Source organism: Monodelphis domestica, chromosome 1, assembly GCF_027887165.1.
Source record: "Monodelphis domestica isolate mMonDom1 chromosome 1, mMonDom1.pri, whole genome shotgun sequence".
Taxonomy (NCBI): Eukaryota; Metazoa; Chordata; class Mammalia; order Didelphimorphia; family Didelphidae; genus Monodelphis; species Monodelphis domestica.
In genome coordinates this window covers 1976137-1999594 of record NC_077227.1, presented here as the reverse complement: position 1 = coordinate 1999594, position 23458 = coordinate 1976137, and the positions used below count along the sequence as shown (strand labels likewise).

The 23458-nt window shown below is 52.1% G+C and overlaps 2 protein-coding genes across 2 annotated transcripts in view; one reads left to right on the top strand and one right to left on the bottom strand.

The window, feature by feature from the left end:
• Window positions 1-127: 127 nt before the first annotated feature.
• Window positions 128-1094, bottom strand: LOC130453790 (basic salivary proline-rich protein 3-like). The gene is made up of 2 exons (XM_056794559.1): window positions 971-1094; window positions 128-897 (listed from the first exon to the last, which is right to left on the bottom strand). The coding sequence occupies exons 1-2, from the start codon at window positions 1092-1094 to the stop codon at window positions 128-130; spliced, it is 894 nt and encodes a 297-aa protein (XP_056650537.1).
• A 361-nt stretch (window positions 1095-1455) lies between these two features.
• DPYSL4 (dihydropyrimidinase like 4) overlaps window positions 1456-23458 on the top strand; it is a 70447-nt gene continuing 48444 nt past the window's right edge. The window contains exons 1-2 of the mRNA XM_056794877.1: window positions 1456-1730; window positions 18598-18686. Of these exons, the coding sequence (XP_056650855.1) occupies window positions 1692-1730; window positions 18598-18686 (128 nt within the window). The 5' untranslated portion in view covers window positions 1456-1691. The remainder of the gene's footprint in view (window positions 1731-18597; window positions 18687-23458) is intronic.

Below are 23458 nucleotides of genomic sequence, written 5' to 3'. Positions count from 1 at the left end.
GTCTAGTTACTCCCCTTTCCGTCTTTTCTGAATAACAAACCTCTTCAGGGGGGGGGGGGGCTGGCTCTGCTCCAGATCCCCAGGGCCCCCCCACCCCAGCCGCGGTAGGGAAACTGGAGGCCCCCTCTCAGGCCGCTTCTCCCGCTTTCCCAAAGTGAACGGAGTTTTCCTCCAGGGGCGAAGAGCCCAGACAAGTTTCCGTTAGACCAAGCGGCAGCCAGGCGAGGGGGGAGCCCGGCGATCCATCGAATGAGCCCGGGCGAGGGCCGCCAGAGCTGGCTTTTCCTGGTGGGGCCCTCGGAGGGGAAGCAGGTGGCGGGCGGCGCCCCGGCATGCTCAAGTGCCAGAAAAGATGCTCATCATTCCCGACTCGGCTGTGAGGGCCACAGCGGGAGAAGCTCGGAGCCAGAGCCCTGTCCAGCGTCTCAGGCCCCGGGGATGGGGGAGCGGCGCGGCAGGCCGTCGGAATGGCCCCTTCCTCCGGCCCAAGGAGCGGCTCCCCTCCCGCTGGGCTCCCAGGCTGGGCCGCTGCATTCAGCACCACAGACTCCCGGACAGCTCCGAAGGGCCGCCCTTTCTCCGCGGCCGCCCCTTTCTTGCCCCAACCACGCCGGGCGCGAGGGGCGGCCGCCGTGCCATGGCCGGGAGGGCCGGGAAGCCAGAGCTGCCCCCCTGCTCTGCTTCCCTGGGCTCGGGCAGCCCCGGGCCGGGCTTCTGCTTCGTGGAAGACGCCTTCCGACCTGCACGTCGCCCCCGAGCTGCAGCTCGGCCCGGGCCCGGGGCCCCACAGCGCCCCCCCGAGGCCACCCAACGGGAGCCCAGTTGGCGAAGTGCCGCCGCCGGGGTCCCCCCGAGCCAGCCCCAGGTAGGGGGCGCCCCAACAAGCCCCTACTAGTACTGGGCGGCGGGAGACGGGGTGGCCCCGGGAAAGCTCTGGCGGCCGAGGCCAGGAGGCTGGGAGAGGACTTGCTGCATCTGGGCGGCGAGAGGAGGAGGACGGAGGGAGAAGCGTGGAGCAGGAGTCCCGGCTCTCGGGGAGGGCGTTCGTCCCAGGCTAGCTGCGGGGGCCGACAAGCCAGAGGCTGGCGGCGCATGTGGGCGCGCCCCGCAGCGGGGGTCTCCCTCCCCCTCCCTCCCCACTCCAGGATCTCAGGGTCCTGCCCGTCAGGCCTCCCACCTCCTTCCTCTAGCCCCGTGCCCGTAGGACCATGCCAGCCTCCTGGCCTTTGCCCGCGGAGCCCAGTCCGGACTGGGGTAGTGAGGACAGAGCCAGACTGAACCCCCCACCTCCCTTTGCCTTCCCCGGCCCAGCTCCCCCTTCCACGCGCCTCGTGGGAGCCCTGCCCGGGTCCGAGCCCGCTGGGGAAGAGAAAGAGCTATCCAGGCCGAGCTCCGCCCCCCACTCCGCTCCCCGAAGCACCGCCCCCACCTCCGACCGCGGCGCCGGGAGGGGCGGGGCCAGAGGGGCGGGGGCAGACCTGGGGGCGGGGCCCCGGAGCCCCAGAACAACAGTCTCTTCGCCGCGCACACAGCCCCACATCGCGCTCCGGCTCCTCGGTGTCCGGCCCCCGGGCTACCTCAGACTCTCGCCCCGACCCCCGACCCCCGACCCCAAGAGCCCCCGGCGTGGCGCGGACCGAGGCAGACAGCCGGGCAGAAGCGGGAGCCTGCGGGGCCTGCGGGGTCTGAACATGTCCTACCAAGGCAAGAAGAGCATCCCCCGGATCATGGTGAGCGAGGGAACGTCCCCAGCCCTCCCTCCGGCTCTCGGGCCTCGAGCCTGCCCGTGCCCAGCTCTCCCTGCATCCCTCCCGCTCGCGGCCCTTCGGTCCTGCCGGGCGACCCTCCCCCACACCTCCACCCCCGCCCCGCCCCCTTCCTGGGAGCCTCGGGCAGAGAAGAGGCCGGCCCGCTGCCGCCCCCTCCCCACCCATGGGGGGGGGTGCAGCCCGAGGGGATGTTTCTTGGGCCTTGGCCCCTCCCCGGAGTGGGGCCGACCCGAGAGCCGGAGAAAAGGCATCTCGGCGGTCCCGCTGCCTCCGGCCCTCCCCCTCCTCTTCTCCTTTCTCTGGTCCCAGCCCGGGGCTGCGTTGGGACGGGGAGGGACTGGCGGGGAGCCCGAACGTGCGCCTTTGTCTGGTCTCTGGGCTTCCCCGGCGGCTCGCGGACGGAGTCCTGGTTGGAGGCGAGCCTTGGGGTTGGGGCTGTTTATATTTGCCGGCAGCCCCTCCCCCTCCCCCAGCATGTCAGAAAAGCGTCGGGATTCCTGGAAAGCCCCGCCTGCCTCCCTCCATATGGTCTGCTTTTTGTCTGGACCCCGGCCATGGGGCCCACGGGCCCTCGCTGGGGATTCCCCTAGGAAAGCGGCTGGGATTCCGGGATGCTGCCCCTTCCAAGGACTCCGGCTTAGCCTCCTGGGCAGCGGGGTCGGATCCAGCACCTTTTGGGTGCTGAGAGGGTTCGAGGGCCAGAGAAGGACGGAGGAGACTCGGGTGCCCGGACTGCTGGGCGCAAGCACTGACGGTGGGTCACCTGGCAGGGTCTCAGGACCTCCTGCACCCCTCCCGGCCCTTCGTCCAAGAGCCCCTCTCCAAGGGGACAGAGAGCTCAGCGGCCAGTGCCCAGAGGCTGCCCTGCGCCCAGACAGAAGGGCTGGAGACCTTGCTTCAGTCAAAGCTCTTCCACACAAAGCCTTTCCCTCAGAGAAATTCAAAATGGAGCCCTCTAGGAGGGTGAAGAGCTCCAGCCAGGACCAATCCTAACTCCTGGTGAGCCAGAGCCTCCCCAGCTGCTTCTGCCTCCGCTTACCCAATCATAAGCGTGCTGTGGGGCCAATCATTTCTGCTGGCTGCTGGCGGGGGAGGGGGGAGACAGCTCCCATCTGTCCACTGGGAGCCTCATTGTTGTGGCAGAAGAAAATGAGGGGAAGATGGGGAGGACCAGCCGGCAGAGGGGCCATGATTTAGCCCTCGGGTCTGTGTGTGACCCGAGCAAAGCTTTCAGAGAGCTAGCCGGGCCTCCAGCAGGCCAGCCCTTAGAGTCAAGCATGTGGAGTGAAAAGGCCTTCGGGGTTCATCATGGCAAGCCTTGAGAAACAGGACATTAGGTGACTTGTCCAAGGCCACACAGACAGTAAATGGCAGAGATGGGATTTGAACCCAGGTCCTCTGACTAGAGCTGGGCCTTGGTTCCTCTCTAAGGTTCGCTCTTTCCCCTTCTCCCCGAAAAGGCATGTAGGTGACTAGCTCCGGGGCCCTTCTGGGATTTTGTCCAGAATGAATGAATGCAGGAAGGAATAAAGGAATGAAGGAATCAGTAGGAAAGCATTTGGGCCCAGTGTGAGGCCCTCAGAGCGGGCTGTGCACGCAGGGGACAGCTCTGGTCCTGCCGAGGCTCACCCTGCAATCGGAGGGCTTTGAAGCTGCGGGCGGGCGATGGACAGACTCCTTGGGTGGGGAGCAAACGCCGTCCTTCTCAGCACCTGCGATCCCTTTGCCGTCCCACCTCATGTCTTCTCGGTACTTGAAAACAGGCCTCTGAGAGTGGATCTTGGGGTCTTCCCAGGCTGGCCGCGCAGGGGGTCCAGGACACCAGTGAGGTCCTGCTGGGGGGCCGGCAGGGGACGAGCGTCAGGCCGAGGCTGCAGCGGGTCCCGGGCTCGTTAGAGGCCACCTTTGCTCCAGGCACCGTTCACCCTCAGCGAGCAGACCTTCTGTGCAAAACGTTTGGCAGCTGTCAAAGAGAACAAAAAGGGGCAGCCGGGTGGCTCCGTGGACGGAGAGCCGGGCCCAGAGACGGGAGGTCCTGGGTTCCAATCTGGCCCCAGACACTTCCCAGCTGGGCAAGTCCCTTCACCCCCATGGGCCAGCCCTCACCGCTCTTCTGCCCTGGAGCCGACACACCATAGCGATCCTAAGACAGGAGCGAAGGGCTTCTTAAGAGAAAACAAGAGCACCTAAGAGCTGTGGATGGGGCCATTTCATTCATTCGGCCCTTCTTCCTTCATCCCTAAACGGGCACTGAATGCCTCTTCTGGGCCAGGCTCTGGCTGAGGCTTCCAGAGCCAAAGTCGCCACCCGTCTCCCCTTCCCCAGTCCGAAAGCCTCAGCGGTCCCTGGGCCAAGTGCCTCAATTTCCTCACAAGTCAGAAAACACGGCGCGACGCAGCGCCTGCCCAGCAGACAGCGGGCGAGCGCTCATCGCGGGGCAGCACGTCCTCTGCCCTTCTCTAGAATCATCCAGGACGCCCAGCTCTCCCAATGGGGAGGCTGGGGCCAGCCTCCTGGGGCCGAGGCTCGTCCTCCTTCTGGCCGCCTGCTTCATCCTCAGCCCCCTGTGCTCTCCCCTCCCTTAGGCAGTTTGAAAGTCGCCCCAGGGTACCGCAGGCCTTTGGAAGGTCCCTGCTCCGGGCAGGCACGAGCCTGGGGCTGGGGGGTATCCCAGTGGATGAGGACTGCACAGCTCATCCCAGGCAGCCAGGGTGCACTAGCACCTCTGGGTGCTGAGTGGGGCCCTACTCACAACCAGAGGGCTCCAGAGCACACGGGAGCCGGGCCTGGCTCTGGAGAAGCTCGCGCTTCCTCCCGAGGTGCCATCGAGGCCAGCTTCCATTCTACGCCTCCCGAGAGGGGCTCGAAGACGTCTCAGACCCTCTGTGGATCGTCGGGCTGTCCAGGCACGTGGGGCCTCCGGGGTGGCCGCCCTGGCTCATGGCTGGCCTTCGGAGGATTCCAAGGAGGCAGAAGCTCAGGATGTCTCTTCATCCGCCTAAGACACTGCTTAGGACACGAGCAAGCGTGCGGACTGCCAGGAACTCAAGAGCAAACCCCGATCCATCTCGGCTGGGCGAGAGCACCCCGATCCATCCCAGCCCAGAGAGGGCCCCCCGATCCATCCCGGCTGGGCGAGGGCACCCCGATCCATCCCAGCCCAGAGAGGGCCCCCCAATCCGTCTCAGCTGGGTGAGGAGGGAGCGGGGGGGGGGGGGGGGGGTGCCAGGACTGTTCCCCGGGCAGTCCCTCTGGCCTCTCCTCTGGGCTGTCCCAGCAGCCCCGGGGCCAGAACTTCCCGCCTCGGGCACTATCCCTCTGGGACGCTCTGACTCAGTCCTGGCCCCCAGGAGCACTCCCGGGGCTGGAACTCAGAGCAGTGGAGCTGCTCAGCCCCAGGCCAGTGTCCCAGGCCAGCCGCTCCGGGGCTCCCATCCTGTCAAACGGGCAGCGCGAGGGCCAGCGGGCTCGGGAGGGGGACACTGGCAGGCTGGGGGCTCTGGAGGTGGTCTGTGCAGATGGCGATGCCCAGGCCGAGCATGGAGGAAGGCAGAGAGGAGGAGGAGGGGCCGTGGTCCGGGGGGGGGCGCGGCGGGGATGCTGGGAGGGTCCTCCGTGTCAATCCAGGAGGTGCTCATCCACGCTGGAGGGAGCAGAGATGGGCAAGCTGTGGGCATGCTCAGAGGTGCAGGTGAGGCGGGGAAGGGCGCAGGGAGCCCGCACTGGCTTTGCCGAGGGAGAGGCTGCAGTCAGGCGGCCCGTCAAGCTCTGGGGTGCAGAGAAAGGCTGGAGCCACCTTCTCGGCTAACTGGGGGGAGGTAGCGAGGACGCCCTCGAGGCCGTGCGCCCCCGGCGGGAGGCTTCCTTTTCAGTCTCTTTGCTCTTTGCTCCTTTCCGGCCTGCCTGGCCCCTGCTCTGGTGGGCTTGTCCTCCGCCCTCCGCCCCAGCTTCAGGGCTCCTCAGAGGGCCCTGAAGGAATCCGCTCTTCCTTCGTGCGGCTCACTCACGGCCCTGCTCCCGCTCAGGCCTCCTGGTGGCTTGCTCCGTGGAGGCCCAGCTGCACTTTCTCTGCCCCTTGGACCTAATTTCTATTTGGCGGGGTTTGGGGGGGGAAGTGGCACCCCAGAAGCAGGGAAAGGTGAGAGAGAAGAGGCGGGTTGGGACAGGCTAGAGGACAAGCTTTGCTTCTTTATATTGAGATGCTTAAGGGACAGCTTGTTGGAAATGTCCAAATTGTGGCCCAGGACACTTCCCAGCTGGGTGACCCTGGGCAAGTCCCTTGACCCCAGTTGCCTAGCCACAACCGCTCTTCTGCCTGAGAATCAATACTTCGTATCAGCCCTCAAACAGGTGAGGGTTCGAGAAAATATCCCAACTAGCCCTTAGAAATCCTTGACTTGAGGTCGGGGGGAGAACGAGGCTGGACGGATAAATCTTGGAGTCTTCTGCATAGAGGTGTGGATGTGTGCAAGTGCGTGTCAATGAAGAAATCTAGATCTACTTCTAGAAATGGTGCTGGGGATGCCATGGTGCATGGAGTCACAAAGCCCTGAGCTCAAGTTTGGCCTTAGACCTTTGCTGGCCCTTTGATTCTGGTCAAGTCACCTAAGCGCCTTCTGCCTCAGTTTCCTCGCCTGTAAAGTGAGAATGATACTAATAGCACTTCTCTTCCAGGGTCAGCTTGGGGATAAAATAATATGTTTATGAAGCACTTTGCAAATCTTCAAGTGCTACCTAATGCCAATAACAGTGATCATTCGTGTTAAATACATGAGCTTGGACTCGCCTCAACCCCACGGGATTAAACACTCGATATTTGCCATCCTTTCCTCGGTGTCTTCAGCTCCTTTGACAGGAGGACCATTTTCTTACAGCTCAAGTTACAGCTCAGGTCTCGAATTCCCCCAACAGGGGGAGTCCCAGAGTAGCTGGTGTTCAGTAAGGATTGGGATACGCTGGGCGGGTTATTCTCACACCCCAAGGAAGAAAGCTCACTGGAACAGATCCATCCATGGAGAGACTTAAAAGGAAGAGTCAGTCACTTACCTCCCATCTACAGTTGCAGCAGCCGCCACATTATTACAGCTCGCTGTTTAGGGCCCTCCCTGTGTGCCTGCCAGACCCTTTGTCAAGCCTCGGTATAGGGTTACGTTTTCCCCGTCCCAAGACGTTAGAAGGCTGAGACCCCGTTAGAAGGCTTAGACATTGACCTCACTAAAGCATAAAGCAGTTGGCAGGAGTGCTAACAGTCCTCTGGTACGATGGCCAGGCTTGGGCTACAATCCAGGTCAGTGGCCTCCTCTCCAGTCCCACTGGAGGGGCTGCCAAGTCTCCTGACTCTAGATCTGGACCCATGCATTTGGGGAGAGACACACATCAACCTAAGATCACGAAAGAACAGACTCCAAAGCAGAAAAGGCAACCGGGCCAAGGTCTAAGGTCCCCGAGGGAAGCGCCCTGCCCTGGCAGCTGTGTGGCCATGCTCACCAGAACGCTCCTCCTCCCTGGAAGGCTTGGAAGCACTCCATGTTCAACGTGAGTTGAACAAGAAGAAAGTTGGGGGGAGGACCTCAGGATCCCTCAGCATTTGCCACATTGGGTCCAAATGCTGAATCTTGTCCGTGTTTGGTCACGAAATGGTTGCAAGTGGACTATGCAGTTTCTTTGTGATTTACCAGAACCAGAATGCAATTGGATCATCCTCCGCGGGCCAGTCCTTGATACACTAAGAATAGCCCAACCCCAGCCAAAGAGAAATCTCTCCTGGCCCTGAAAGAGAACACGAGTCCCCTTCCAGCGCCGATATTGGAATAGCTCAAGACTCCCCATTTCCAAGGAGAAAACTGATGCATCCAAGCCCAGTGAGTGCTCATCTTTAGTTCCCAATGGAAGTCCTCAGCATTGTCATTAGTTATGGACCAGACTCTGCTAAGCCTATGAGCCATTTTAATATTGTTTGGACCATCCTGGCAGGAGGGAGAGAGAGAGAGAGAGAGAGAGAGAGAGAGAGAGAGAGAGAGAGAGAGAGAGAGAGAGAGAGATAGACAGAGACAGAGACAGAGACAAAGAGACAGAGACAGAGAGAGAGACAGACAGACAGAGACAGACAGAGACAGAGAGAGACAGAGACAGAGAGAGACAGAGACAGAGAGACAGAGACAGAGAGAGAGACAGAGAGACAGAGACAGACAGAGACAGAGAGAGACAGAGACAGAGAGACAGAGAGAGAGAGAGGGAGAGAGAGAAAACAGGAGATGTCTTCAGCTCCACATTTTTGTCAGTGAAAGGCAATTGTGCAAACCCCATGTCATGGCTCCAGTTATCCAGCACTCAGCTCCTCAGACAGGCTAACCCTAACCCTAACCCTGAGTTTGGGCTCCATCTTTCCCCAGATGTGCTGTGCTAGGCTCCTTCCCAGCCCTGAGCACCGCAGCTTTAAAGTGCTGTGCAATTCCTAATGCAAAGGGCTCATGAACACCACAGAAGCCCAGAACGATTCAAACCTATAAGCAACGAAACAGAATCTCTGTCATCAACACCATGAGTCTAGTTAATACCTGACCCAGTTCTACACGTGGATGCCTGACTTTGGGAATTTCACGATGGCTGCTTTTTAAAACTCCCCGAGAGTTTAGCTGTAACACATGTGTAAAGGTGTGGCACCACGAAAGATCAACTAATACTAATCAAATAAACTACATGTAAACTGTTGTTAAAATCATTTTCTGTCATGTCTGACTTTTCATGACCCCATTTGGAGTTTTCTTGGAAGGCATTGGAGTAGTTTGCCATTTCCTTCTCTGCTTATTTTATAGATGAGGAAACTGAGGTCAACAGGTTGAGTGACTTGCCCAGGGTCACACAGCTAATAAGTGTCTGAGGCCAAATTGAACTCTGGTCTTCTTGACTCCAGGCCCAGTGCTCCTCCACACACTATATTTCTCAGGATTGTAGTACTTCCTGGCTATGTTTACTCCCCTTTCCATCATATTGTATGTTTTCCCATGAGTCTCTTTACTCTTCCTACTCATCTTGTCTTACAACAAAATCATATTCCCTTACCTTTACGTGCCATGATTTTTCTGGTCATTTCACAATAGACGGGCCTCTCCTTTGTTTCTCATTCTCTGCTACAATCAAAAAACAGTTGCCATTTGGATTTATGGAGTCTTTTTTCGTCATTGACTTCCTTGGGTTAGGGAGAAAGAGGGAGAGAGAGACAGAGGAGAGACAGAGAGAAGGGAGACAGAGACAGAGAGAGATGGAGAGAGAGAGAGACAGAGAGAGACAGAGAGACAGACAGAGACAGAGAGAGACAAAGAGAGACAGAGAGGAAGAGAGAAACAGAGACAGAGAGAAGGGAGACAGAGACAGAGACAGAGACAGAGAGAAGGGAGACAGAGACAGAGACAAAGAGAAGGGAGGCAGAGACAGAGACAGAGACAGAGAGTGATGTAATTTCTCAGAGCAAAGATGTTTTAGTTGGTTTTTAAAAAAATAATTCAAAATTGTTTTCCAGAATGGTAGGATTTGTTCTCAGCTCCATCAATAGGTTGATTTTATAGGGAAGTAGAAAAAGTCTACTTCAGTCTGCAGTCATTGTTCATCAATTCTCTCTCTGGAGATATATAGAATTTTTCATCTCATCACTTGGGCAATACCAGATTGTTTTTTGTTTCTTTGTTTTTGTTTTCAGGCATTTAAATATTTTCTTTTCCCCCAGTAACATAGCAAATCCTTGTAAGCCTAATTTTTAAACATTTTAAGTTGCAAATGCTTACCCCTACTGCCCTCCCGCTCCCTGAAATGGTAAGCAATCTGATATCGATTTTATGAGTGACCATGTGAAGTCTTTTTCCATTTTTAGTCATTCTGTGGAAGAGATCTCGATAGAAAAACCAAGAAAGAAAGTGAAATGTGGGATTTGGGGTCTGCATTCCGACTCCCCCAGTTCTTCCTCTGGAGGTGGATTGTATTTTTCATCATGAATCTCTGTATTGCGCAGGATACTTAGGTAGTTCATAGTTGCTCATACAATATTGCTGTTATTGTGTACAACGTTCCCGCTTTGCATCGGTTCGTGTAAGCCTTTCCAGATTTCTCTGAAATCATCCTTCTTGTCACACAATAGTATTAAGTCACAGTTCGTTCAGCCCCTCAATTTCCAATTCTTTGCTACCACAAAAAGAGCTACAAAAATACTTTTGTCTGAATAGTCCTCTCCCCTCTTTAGTTCTTTGGGATATGACCTAGTAGTGGCATTGCTGGCTCAAAAGGGACATGCTCAGTTTGGGAGCTCTTTGGTCATAGTTCCAAATTGCTCTCCAGAAAGATTGGGTCAGATCACAACCCCACTGTCTCAATTCCTGCCTCAATTTTCCTATGCTCCCTCCAACATTTATCATTTTGCTTTTCTGTTGTATTGGCTTCTGCTGGGTGTGAGGTAACCCTAACCCTTCAGAGTTTGTTTAATTTGCATTTCTCTAATAGACTGATTTGGGGGCTCAGTGGATAGATAGTCAGGCCCAGGAATAGGAGGCCCTGAGTTCAAATGTGATCTCAGACTTTTCCTAACTGTGTGACCCTGGGTAAGTCCCTTAACCCCCACTGTTTAGCGCTTGTCACTCTTCTGCTTTGGAACCAATACATAGTATTGATTCTAAGACAGAAGTTGAGGGTTATATTTTTTGAAGAAAGAGAGATATTTAGAGCATTTTCTCATATGCCTATAAATAGCTTTGATTTCCTCATCTGAAAATTTCCAGGTCATATCCTTTGACCATTTATCAAGTGGAGAATGACATATTTTTATAAATTTTTGATGTAGTCCTCTATATATTGGAGAAATGTGACCTTTGTCAGAGATACTTGATGTAAAAAGTTTTCCCCATCTTTCTGCTTTCCTTCTCATCTTAGCTGCATTGATTTTATTTGTACAAAAACTTCAAATGTAATATAATTAAAATCATTCATTTTTCATCTTTTAATGCTTTCTCTCTCCTGTTTTCTTAGTTCTTTCCTTATTCATAGATTTGACAGGTCAATTATTCCATGCTCCCATAATTTGCTTATGGTATCACCTTTTATGTCTACATCATGAACCCATGACAACTCTATCTTAGCATGAGATGCTTTCTCTCCCCAGTATTTGCCAAACCTCTTCCCAATTTTCCCAACAATTTTTGTCAAGTAGTGAGTTCTCGTCCCAAAAGCTTGGATCTCTTGGTTTATTAAACACTCCATTACTACGGTCGTTTATAATTAGGAATTGTGTACCTAATTCTTCCATTGATCCAGTACTCTATTTCTTAGCCAGTCCCAAATCGTTTTGTTGATTACCACTCTGTAATACAGTTTGAGAACTGGTACTGCTAGGCCACCTTTCTTCACATTGTTTTCATTGATTCCTTTGATATTCTTGAATTTCTGTTCTTCCAGATCAATTTTGTTATTATCTTTTTTGAGCTCTATAAGTAGTTTTGGGGTAGTGCCAGGGGCTCAAACCAGCCAAGCCCATGGATCCAGGGGGTCCTCAGCAGGTGAAAGCGGCTAGGCAGAAATGAACGACAGAAGACAGCTGTGTGTGTGTATCTGCCTGGGGCCAGGCTCTGCATGGAATGGCTGCTTCACCATGCCCAGGTTTAGCTTTTATTTTTATACCCATTTTCTTGGCACTCAGCTACATTATTCAACATATGTGTTTGAATAAAGATCATTGGGAAAGTGATACATTAACTTTTAACAAATCATCTGATTAATATTCTGAGATCATTCTATACACTTGTATTGTAACTTGATTCTGACAGGATACATAAAGGTTTTGCACAAGATAAATGATTTCGTCACAGGTGGCTTAATTTTCTCATTAACCTGTGAGGAGCTTTGAGCTTCCAGACAACCAAGAAAAATCATGTTACTTTTTTTTCATTTTTTAAAATATATTTTATTTGATCATTTCCAAGCATTATTCGTTAAAGACATAGCTCATTTTCTTTTCCTCCCCCCACCCCCCATAGCCGACGCGTAAGTCCACTGGGCATTAGATGTTTTCTTGATTTGAACCCATTGCTTTGTTGATAGTATTTGCATTAGAGTGTTCATTTAGAGTCTCTCCTCTGTCATGTCCCCTCAACCGCTATAGTCAGGCAGTTGCTTTTTCTCGGTGTTTCCACTCCCTCAGTTTATCCTTTGCTTATGAATAGTGTTTTTTTTTCTCCTGGATCCCTGCAGATTGTTCAGGGACATTACACCGCCACTAATGGAGAAGTCCATTATGTTCGGTTATACCACAGTGTATTAGTCTCTGTGTACAATGTTCTCCTGGTTCTGCTCCTCTCGCTCTGCATCACTTCCTGGAGGTTGTTCCAGTCTCCATGGAACTTCTCCACTTTATTATTCCTTTTAGCACAATAGTATTCCATCACCAACATATACCACAGTTTGTTCAGCCATTCCCCAATTGATGGGCATCCCCTCGTTTTCCAGTTTTTGGCCACCACAAAGAGCGCAGCTATGAATATTTTTGTACAAGTCTTTGTGTCCATTATCTCTTTGGGGTACAGACCCAGCAGTGCTATGGCTGGGTCAAAGGGTAGATATTCTTTTGTCGCCCTTTGGGCATAGTTCCAAATTGCCCTCCAGAATGGTTGGATCAGTTCACAACTCCACCAGCAATGAATTAATGTCCCTACTTTGCCACATCCCCTCCAGCATTCATTACTTCATATGTTACTTTTAATAAAAATAGATAATCAATCAGAAGTTCTAAAGACAATCAAGAACACTGTAGTCAAGTCAAGGGAACAAAGGGGTAATAGAAGCATAACTAGTTTTAATATTAAACTGATCATTTTTCAGAATTTCATCGGGAATTTTGGGTTGGTAAACCAAGTCACGGAGGCATGATGAGACATGGTATACCAAAGCATATTGTACAGGCTTCTCCTTATGAATGCTTTCTGTACTGGCTTAGGAGAATAAGTTTCAGAGCATGGTAGTAAGGGATATCTGGGCATGGCTTGTGGGCACAGATTTTGCTAGGAATTAAATACCTAAGCAAAAGTTAACCCATGATGGTCTTTTGGGTTTGGTTTTTTTTTAGTGGTATTCTGGGGAAATAATGTGTAAATATTTGCTGTTATATTATTCCTTCTGAGCCTAGGGAGAGAACAAGAATCATATAGATTCCATTAATAAGGGATGTTGATGACAGAAATCATATAGAGGGGACTGAGTGGGTGATTCCATCTTGCCAAGGAGCCACTTTGTGACCTCCTGGCCGCCATGAGTGACCGTGTCAAGACATCGTGGCCTGACAGCTCCCAGCAGGGTAGTTTGATTGATGTGGCATAGAATAAGTAGATTAATTTAGGTAGAATTGTCATTTTTACAATATTAGCCCAGCCCACTCATGAGCAATGAATATTTTCCCAGTTATTTAGTTCTGACTTCACTTGTATGTAAAGTGTTTTATACCTGAATTCATATAATTCTTGGTCTTAGCAGAGACTCCCAAGTAATTTTTTTTTCTGCAGGTATTTTAAATAGAATTCCTCTCTGTTTCTTGCCACTGGGTTTTGTTGATAGCATATAGCAATGCTGATGATTTATGTGGATTTCTTTTTTAGTCTGTGACTTTGCTAAAGTTGGACATTGTTCCAACCAGTTTTTTAGCTCATTCTCTAGGGCTTTCCAAGTATGCCATCCCATGATCTGCAGAGTGATAGCTTTGTTTCCTCATTGCCTACGCTTATTTTTCTTGTCTTCCTGTTTTAGCTAGCATTTCTAGTACAAAACTGAAAAATAATGGTGAAAGCAGATCACCTTGCTTCACTCCTGATCATACTGGGAAGGTGGCAAGTTTATCCCCATTACAGATGATGCTTGCTCTTGGCTTTAGATAGACACAACTTCAACAAGACAGGCTCCATGGATTCCTGAGCTTTCCTGGCTTTTTACTGGGGATGGAAATTGTACTTTGTCAAAGGCTTTTTCATAATCTATTGATAGAATCATATAGTTTGTGCTGTTTGCCTATTTTTCCCTGCACTTTATGCAGCATTTGGATTAATTCTTCCTTACATGTTTGGTCAACTTCATTGCCAAATCCACGTGGTCCTGGAGATTTCTTCTTGGGAGCTCCCTGATGGCATAGTCCCAATTCCCCAAACAGTATCCATTTGAACAGGAGTAATCTGCTCCGTCTGGTCCTCAACACAGAGAGTTACTGAAGCGAGCCAGATCGCAATGGGCTCAATAAAGAAGCCCAATGTAGCTTTCGCTTTAGGGGTGTCAAGGCCTTTGGAAGCCTTCAAGATCTGTCCCTTCCGGTGCCTGTTGAGTGTCTCCTGTGTGTCTCTCAAGTGTCTGTGGATGGATCAGGGCAGGCATGTGGAGGTATTTTCCCAAGTTAGAGTCATTTAAGGATGTTGTTTCCTCTTCGATCATTCATCCTCATTAAAATAGAATTGCTTTCTTTTTTGCACTATTGTCTGGGACCCCTGCCCATGTCCAACACCTTCCCGCTCTCCCTGAAGAAGGTATATATGACTCGGGGGTGAGGGAGGGAGGTGTCACTGTGCCATCAGCCCCTCTCGTCCCCTCCCCTCCCCCTCCCCCACCTCTTCCCCCTGTTCTCCAGTGGGCCCATCTTTGCACTGAATTCCCCAAATATTAAAATGATGTGGATTTCATTTGAGTGTCCCACCTGTTTCTTCGTAAATCTTCGGGGTCCCCTCATCCCAGGCAATGTTTTATTGACATTCTCTCCAGGGTGGTTTTTTGCAAATGCTTTTTCTAAGTGCTGCCATTAAAGGTTGAGCCAGTTTCATGAAGTCTTGTTTGTCACTCCCTTTAGAAGCCTGCTGGCTCTGGCTCTGCCAGCTCCATTTGAATTGCTTCATCAAGGGAAAGCTGGATGCCATCCTCTCATCCAGCTGCCAGTCCTTTTTGTCTTGGAGTTTCATTTTTAGTGAGAATTTCAAGATGAACCATAGTCTGTTTTTCTAGCCAAATGTTCACCCTCTAGCCCCCAGGCAAGCTTTTTTGCCTTTAGAAACATAGCACCTGGGGTAGCTATGTGACTCTTAGAGTGCCAGGCATGGCAATAGGAGATCCTGGGTTCAAATCTGGCCTTAGACACTTGCAGCTATGTGACCCTGGACAAGTCCCTTAATCCAGTTTCCTAGCCATCACCCTCCTGCCTTGGGATCAATACTCAGTGTTGATTTGAAGAAAGAAAATAAGGATTTTTTTAAAGGAAGATAAATATAACATGCTGCCAAGTTAATTTTTGTAGAGAGCAAAGAAGCATGATTTTTAGATTCCTCTCCCCTCCCCCCCCAGCAATGTTTTCCATCATTCTGCCACCATCAGCGCAGACGCTCTAAGAGGCCGCGCTGGATGGGATTGCCTGGTTCCTTCAGAGGACGCCATGGCAGAAAAGCCATCACAAGGAGCAGTGAGTGGGTTTTGAGGTAAGGCAAATGAATGCAGCCTGAGATTCTTCGAATTTGCGATGCCTGTGGGGCAGCCACAGAACAAGAGCTCCCGGGCACCTCCGATAGTGCAGGCACCTCGAAGTCCCTTAATTACTGATTGACCAGGGCAGAGACCTCCAGAAGGCGACTGTCAAGATGAGGCTACCATTGAGAAGATCGATGAAGACGAGGCTCACATGAGCTCAGATGATGCTCGATCCCACAGGCATAGATGAGGTGACCAAAGGACATTGAAAAGGATCTTGAAGAGCCTCAAAAGAGTGGAAACCCCCAACCAGGATACTGAGGTATTGGGGTGTAACAGTCAGCGAGCAAAAGTCATCTCCAGTCAATGAGAGCTTTACTGACTTACTGTAGCCAGAATGCATGCAGGCAGCTAGCCTGTGAGAGACCATCACGTTCTCTGAAATTGCCCCAGTTTTTATGTCCCTGGTCCAAGAACTCTGGTCTCTCCTCTTTACCAGCCGCTGTTCTCCAGTTGCTCTAATATTGATGCAAGGACTTTTCCTCACCTGAAGAGATTCTGGTTGGGAGACCACCCAGCGTCCTCCCACACAAGCTGCAGTTAGTTCAGCAGCAGCTCCATTGCCTTTGCTTTCTGTTTTGCAGCCTTATTACAGCATCCAGGTTTAGTCACCCCCAAAGTGGAACCCTTCAGTTCCCCCCTTGGAGACTCTCATTAGTCTCACAATCTTTGTTATAATAACCGAAGCAGTAGCAGTTAGAACAGATAACAGGTCCGCAATACAAAGAGGACTCTAATAGAGGACTGCAATAGGGTTAATCGAGGAACTAGCTTTAGCTTTAGGGGATCAAGACCTGTGGAAGCCTCCAGGAGCCGCCCCTTCAGTATCTGTGGATGGAGCAAGGTGGGCTTGTGGAAGTATGTGCTTGGCCATCACTGTGTTCCAGGTCAGTTGTGGGGATCGTCTAGGGAATATGGTCAAACTTGCTAGTGATGAGGCTGAGGATAACTGAATGAAAGCCGACCAAATCCAATCACATTGGCCTTCTGGCGGCAATTGGTTCAAGTGCTCAAAAGCAATTCCATAATGTAAGCAAACTTTTCTGTTTTGGTTGCGTGTGTTCGCGATGGGAGAGGGGATCCCAACTTCTCGGTAAAGCCATTTCTTGTTTAGAATTGTACAACTTGTAGCAAGTTCTTTCCTGGGGGCGACCCAATTCTCCAACCAACCTTGGCCAAGTCAAAGGTGCTGAGGAGCCTGGAAAGATTTTCCAAGGTCATTTTTAATAGCCTTTTCCAACATGCTAAGTAATTCTTTTTAAAGCAAAATATACCCAAATAAATCCTTGTTGGCAATAGTCTCCAATAATGAGATTAATCATTTCACAGCATTTGATCAAAAGAAGTTAATCCCTAATGATACAATGACAGCATCTCATATACAACATTTTCAGAAAATTCCAAGGTCTGACCTGCCACTTGTGTGAGAGGCTGAGCTGGAGTGAAGGGTCATTCTCATTACAATGCCATCAACTCCAGAAAGATGATAATAATATACATCCATATGATATTATGGACTTGAAACATGAAACCCAGCTTATTGCCAGACAAATGACAGAAATCCAGTTGAATACATCTCCAAATTATCTTACAAAGGAAAATATTTCTCCTTTGGGGCATTCTATTTTGATTGCCTTCAAGACCAGGCTAGGGTAATTTGAACCCAACTACATCTTTAACAAAAAATTATTTTTGTAGTTTCTAGACCTATTGCCTTAATGCCCAATATTATCTGTATTTCCCATCGAGGCCTGAGTTGTTTCCAGAGGGGCAGGCAGCACAATTATCCTAAAAGGAGAAGAATGCCTCTCCATTTCTGAGATTAGAATAAATTCAATCACGTTGGGAGCTCTAGTTACAAGTAGTATCTTTCAGAATCTCCGTTTTCCAAGGACCATTTACTGCCACGTTTCAGTTTAGAGAGGCCACTACTCTCAGTTAGTCTTCTGCCAGAGACTGAACGTGGTCGCCTTATGTTCTCATCCCCTCTTTTCGAGTCCACGAGGATTTTCTGAAACATGGAAATTGCAAACATAACTTCTGTGATGCAGTGATGGAATTCTGAATGCATATTCCTTCCATAAAAACTAAAATGCGCTCTTCTACTGGTCCTTTGGGGGCAGAATGTTGTTATGTTCTCTTCAAGTAATGTCAGGCTGCCAATTTGTCATTCTAGTTTCCAGTTGGTAGGTGTGGTAACTGGATAAAATCCCATCGTTTCGAAATTGCTAACAGACATGCCTCCAAAAACGTTTTTCAGAGCCTTCTTATCTGAGGGACATCAAAGCCCTGCTCAAACCTCGCTTTCCCCAGACTCCAAATGCTTAGTTTTCCGACCCGCTAGTCACCTGGTCAGGGCAAATAGCCATCCACAGAAACTGAACCCTTCAGAGGACATGTGCTTAGCAGGGGGGTGGAGACTGAGGAGGAGGGAGGTCAGAGACAGAGAGAGGAGCACTTCAGAAGAAAGGAGAGATATCTGAGAGAAGAGCATGCTCAGTAGTGTCAAGAGCTTCAGCAAGACCAAGTAGGATTAGGATTGAGAAGAAACAGCTAGATTTAGCGAGCGAGTGGTCACTGGGGACATCTGAGAAGAAAATGTTAGGAGAGTGGTAAGAGAGGAAGCCAAAATACAAAGATGGCGGACACACATCGGTAAGCACTCAGCTGGGACTGGAGGATGTCAGCTTATGGTAAAGCCAGTCAGGTCAGCAGGGTGGTGTGACTTTCTTTACTGGCATATCAGCACCTTACAAGGAAGAGCAGAGGTGCAGCAAGCAACTCCTGGTTTACAAGGGCAGTCAATGAACAGTTATAATAGGTGAGGACATGAGGCTACAGGACAGAAAACTGTATTATGGAACTTGTCCATGACATGGTCAAGATGATGAAGGGAGGCAAGGAAGGCCAGAACAAAGATGGTGGCCAAGGCATGGAGGGAGGGTAAAGGGGCTGGCTGGCCCAGAAAGGGCAAAGGAGAATTGACAGTGGAAAGAGGTAGAAGGAAAGACAAAAAAATGAAGCTGAAGAGCAGAAAGGAGAGTTTCAATGACTGGCATCATGAAGGTAGTGAAGAGTGTCCCTGATGGTGAAAGCCAAGGTCTGACCTGCCACTTGTGTGGGAGGCTGAGCTGGAGTGAAAGTTCATTCCCATTACATTTTGTATTGAGTAGAAGAACCGAGTACACTTGCTTTGTTCTCTGTCACTCCAGAGACTCTTTTGCACAAATGTCTGGATAATCAAAGTGACTTAAAAGGAACATTCTGATCTGTGTGTTTCTCTCCCCCTTCTGCCACCAACCAGAGTGACCGACTGCTGATCAAAGGTGGGAAGATAGTCAACGATGACCAGTCATTCTATGCTGACGTATATTTGGAAGATGGCTTGATAAAGTAAGTTTCTACAAACTGTCCATTCCTGCCTAACTGGCGACCACGGATTGCTTTGCAATCAAGGTAATTGTAAAAACCTTTCTCTCCCTCCTCCCCCACAGACTTCTACCACTGGCTCATGTGATCTAGACAGTAGAAGTCTGGAAAAGGTAGCAGTGAGAGAGAAGGCATGTGAGAAGCAGAGGTCTAATGCGGGCTTCTTTATGTGGCTGAAAGGGAAATAGGGAAAGGTTTCGGCTCAAATGCCAAAGTTCCTTTTCCCAGTGGGCTCCTGCCTAGCAATGGGGCAGAATTCTGCACTTGGAGTCAGGAGAGACCTCCATTCCAAATGTTGCCTTGATGTGGACAGTCTGTGTGACCATGGACAAGTCACTTACGTTTTCCATGAATCAGCCTCTCCACTGGTAAGAAGCAAGGGAAGGGCTGCCCACCTTCCATCCCCCACGCAGGTGTAAAACACTTTGGAAGCTAGAGAAGACTGATTGGGGAACTCAGTTTAAGAAACACTTCCTGGCTGAGAAAGCTGAAGCCAGGAGCCAACAGAAGATGAGACAACAGTAGGCAGAAGGAGCAAAGGTAGGGGAGCCTCCCTCCAGACTGCAGTGGAGGTGGCCCAGGACCACATGCCCAAGAGCAGTGACCTCAGGACAACTGCTGGGGAGACTTGGTCCTAGCAGCTTCTCCCCAGGGCCTGGGAGGGAGAGGAAGGCTGTGAGCCAAACCCTTTTGGAAATGAGGGGGCAGGGCCCAAGGACCAAAAGGGGATGAACCTGTAGCAGGAGGGGCTGCTGAAGGAAAGATGGTGGCAGAGAGAAAGTCTGGGAGTTACGGGGAGGCCTGAGGAGTCTGTCTCTGCTCCCCTGGGCCAGTGTGGGGAAGCACGAGAAGATGCATCCAGGACGCAGAGGGTGCCTTCTGGGAGCAGTCAGGTTTCCATGGCAGCAGTGAGAGAGAAGGTGCAGGAGAGGCAGAGATCTCATAGGAAGGATGTGGATTGGAAAAGCAGCTTCCAGAGGATGCCCAGGGAGGGACGGGGAGAGCGAATGGGATGGCACAGATAGGCAGGAGCAGGGAGGGCTGGGCATCGGGGGGAGGAAGTTTGCCCACGTGTCCTAGAGATGGAGAAGCGATTCCTGGAGAAGAGGTGGGACGGATTGCCCAGCCATGGGGCCACGGGCTACCGTCTAAGAGCTTTCCCAGCCCCAAATGAGAGAGGGCAGGCTATGGAAGGAAAGAAGGAAGGAAGGAAGGAAGGAAGGAAGGAAGGAAGGAAGGAAGGAAGGAAGGAAGGAAGGAAGGAAGGAAGGAAGGAAGGAAGGAAGGAAGGAAGGAAGGAAGGAGGAAGGGAAGGAGACAGAGACAGAGACAGACAGAGACAGAGAGGATATGCATTAAGCTTGAACTACATGCCGGGCAACGTGCTAAGTGCTAGGGTTCCAAATCCAAGCAGCAAAGCAAGAAAACCAGACACTCTGACCTCGAGGAGCAGAATAACCCCTGAAGGAAAGCTGGCTGCTCCTCCTGTTGGGTCCATGAGGCGGGAAGGAGGCCGGGAGGGGCCTGAACCTCTGGGCCCCTGGCCAGCCCTGGGGGATCAGGAGGGCTGAGGGCAAGAGTCCAGAAGCCTTTTCCTCAGAGGTTCTGTGGCTGGAGGCTTCTCTCTAGGTCAGAGCTGCCATGGGAGGGGGGATTCTCCCCATCTTCCCTGGCTGGAAGCCAGGGGCAGGAACTGAGTCTGAGCCGGGCTGCTCTTGGAGAGCAGGGGGAGCGCCGGGCCTGGAGCACAGACCCTCACTGCATACAGGGGTGGATTCACTCACTCTCCCCAATGAGAGGCCCACCTCAGAGCTGGGCTGGAGCCTGAGACTGGCCAGTGACTGCCTGAGTGACCCTGGAAAAGTCCCTTCCACTCTGCCTCAATGGTCTCTCCTGCGAGATGGAGAGTTAGAGCAGAAAAGCACTCAGATCTCTGCCTGACCCCCAGCTCCGTATTCCCTCCCTCCGATGGCCCACAAGTCTGGCACGTTGGGGTTGCAGCCTTCCCCCAGGATCTGTGTCTGCCCTCTGAAGACCAGCCTCACTCCCCAGGGAGAGGGTCCCCAGGGAGGGCAGGAAAGATGCCCCTGGCCATCCACAGTGATTCACGAAGCTGCCTCCCCGAGGCACAATGGAGGCTCATCTGGCTTGGCACAGGAAATGCCCAGGGAGCAGCCCAGCAATGGCACATTGACTCCTGGCTTTGGGGGAAAGCCACTCCTTCCTGTTGAAGGAATTTTAATTAAGGTTTGGTGCCCTGACCTAAATGGATAGAGATGAGTGTGCCCAGGAAGACAGCTTGGCATAATGTGCAGAGTACTGGACTTTTAAGTCTAGAAGACCTGAGTTCAAAGTCTCCTTCAGACACCTGCCGGCTGTGTAGTCCTGGACAAGTCATTTAACCTCAGTTAAATGTCTCAGTTTCCTCATCTGTAAAATAAGTATATTACTACCTGCCTCCCAGGTTTGTTGTGCCTAAAGGAGCTAATATGTGTCAATTTATGCAAATCTTAAATGCTTTAGAAATAGCACCCTCATTGTTGGGGAAAGAAATGGGGTTCCCAGCCCTGAGGGACAGGAGGAGAAGGAGGAAGAGGAGGAGGAGGGAAAGAAGGAAGAGGAGGAAGGAGAGGAGGAAGAAGAAGAGGAGGGAGGAGGAAGAGGAGGAGGAGGAGAGGAGGAGGGAGAGAAGGAAAAGGAAGAGAAGGAGGAGGAGAGGAGGAGAGGAGGGGGGAGAGAAGGAAAAGGAAGAGAAGGAGGAGGAAGAGGAGGAGGAGAGGAGGAGAGGAGGAGAGGAGGGGGGAGAGAAGGAAGAGAAAGAGGAGGAGGAAGAAGAGGAGGAAGGGGAGGAGGAGGAGGGAGAGAAGGAAGAGGAAGAGGAGGAGGAAAAAGAGGAGGCAGAGGAGGAGGAAAAAGAGAAGGAGGAGGAGAGGAGGAGGGAGAGAAGGAAGAGAAAGAGGAGGAGGAAGAAGAGGAGGAGGAGGAGAGGAGGAGGGAGAGAAGGAAGAGAAAGAGGAGGAGGAAGAAGAGGAGGAAGGGGAGGAGGAGGAAGAAGAGGAGGAGGAGGAGGAGAGGAGGAGGGAGAGAAGGAAGAGAAAGAGGAGGAGGAAGAAGAGGAGGAAGGGGAGGAGGAGAGGAGGAGAGGAGGGGGAGAGAAGGAAAAGGAAGAGAAGGAGGAAAAAGAGGAGGAAGGGGAGGAGGAGGAGGGAGAGAAGGAAGAGGAAGAGAAGGATGAAGAAGAGGAGGAGGAGGGAGAGAAGGAAGAGGAAGAGAAGGATGAAGAAGAGGAGGAGGAGGGAGAGAAGGAAGAGGAAGAGGAGAGGAGGGAGAGAAGGGAGAGGAAGAGGAAGAGGAAGAAGAGGAGGAGGAAGAGGAGGAAGAGGAGGAGGAAAAAGAGAAGGAGGAGGAGAGGAGGAGGAAGAGGAGGAAGAGGAGGAGGAAAAAGAGGAGGAAGAGGAGGAGGAGGAGAGGAGGAAGGAGAGAAGGAAGAGAAAGAGGAGGAGGAAGAAGAGGAGGAAGGGGAGGAGGAGGAAGAAGAGGAGGAGGAGGAGGAGAGGAGGAGGGAGAGAAGGAAGAGAAAGAGGAGGAGGAAGAAGAGGAGGAAGGGGAGGAGGAGAGGAGGAGAGGAGGGGGGAGAGAAGGAAAAGGAAGAGAAGGAGGAGGAAGAGGAGGAGGAGAGGAGGAGAGGAGGGGGAGAGAAGGAAGAGAAAGAGGAGGAGGAAGAAGAGGAGGAAGGGGAGGAGGAGGAGGGAGAGAAGGAAGAGGAGGAGGAAAAAGAGGAGGCAGAGGAGGAGGAAAAAGAGGAGGAGGAGGAGAGGAGGAGGGAGAGAAGGAAGAGAAGGAGGAAGAGGAAGAAGAGGAGGAAGGGGAGGAGGAGGAAGAAGAGGAGGAGGAGGAGGAGAGGAGGAGGGAGAGAAGGAAGAGAAAGAGGAGGAGGAAGAAGAGGAGGAAGGGGAGGAGGAGGAGGGAGAGAAGGAAGAGGAAGAGGAGGAGGAAAAAGAGGAGGCAGAGGAGGAGGAAAAAGAGGGAGGAGGGAGGAGGAGGAGAGGAAGAGAAGGAGGAAGGGAGGAGGGGAGGGAGGAGGAGGAGGAGAGAGGAGAGAAGAGGAGAGAAGAGGAGGAGGAGGAGGAGGAGGAAGAGGAGGAGGAAGAGGAGGAGGAGGAGGAGGAAGGGGAGAGGAGGAGGAGGGAGGAGGAGGGAGTGAGGAGGAGAGAAGGAGGAGAAGAGGAGGAGGGGAGGGAGGGAGGAGGATGAGGAGAGAGAGGAGGAGAGTGGGAGAGAGGAAGAGGAGGAGGAGAGGAGGAGGGGAGGAGGAGGAGAGAGGAGGAGGAGGAGGAGGGAGGAGGAGGAAGGAAGAGGAGGAGGAAGAGGAGGAGGAAGGGGAGGAGGAGAAGAGGAGGAGGAGGAGAGAGGAGGAGGGAGAGGAGTGAGAGGAGGAGGAGGGAGGGGAGGAGGAGGAGGGGATGAGGGAGGAGAGGAGGAGGAAGGAGGAGGAGGAGGGAAGAGGGAGGAGGAGGAGGAGGAGGGAGGAGGAGGAAGAGGAGGAGGAGGGGAGGAGGGAGGAGAGGAAGAGGAGGAGGAGGAGGAGTGGGAGAGGGAAGTGGAGGGGATGTGGAGGGGAGAGGAAGAGGAGGAAGGAGAGAGAGAGGAGAGGAGGAGGGATGAGAGAGGGTGGAGGAGGGTGGAGGAGAGGGAGGTGGAAGTGGAGGAGGTTGAGGAGGGAGGAGGAGGTTGAG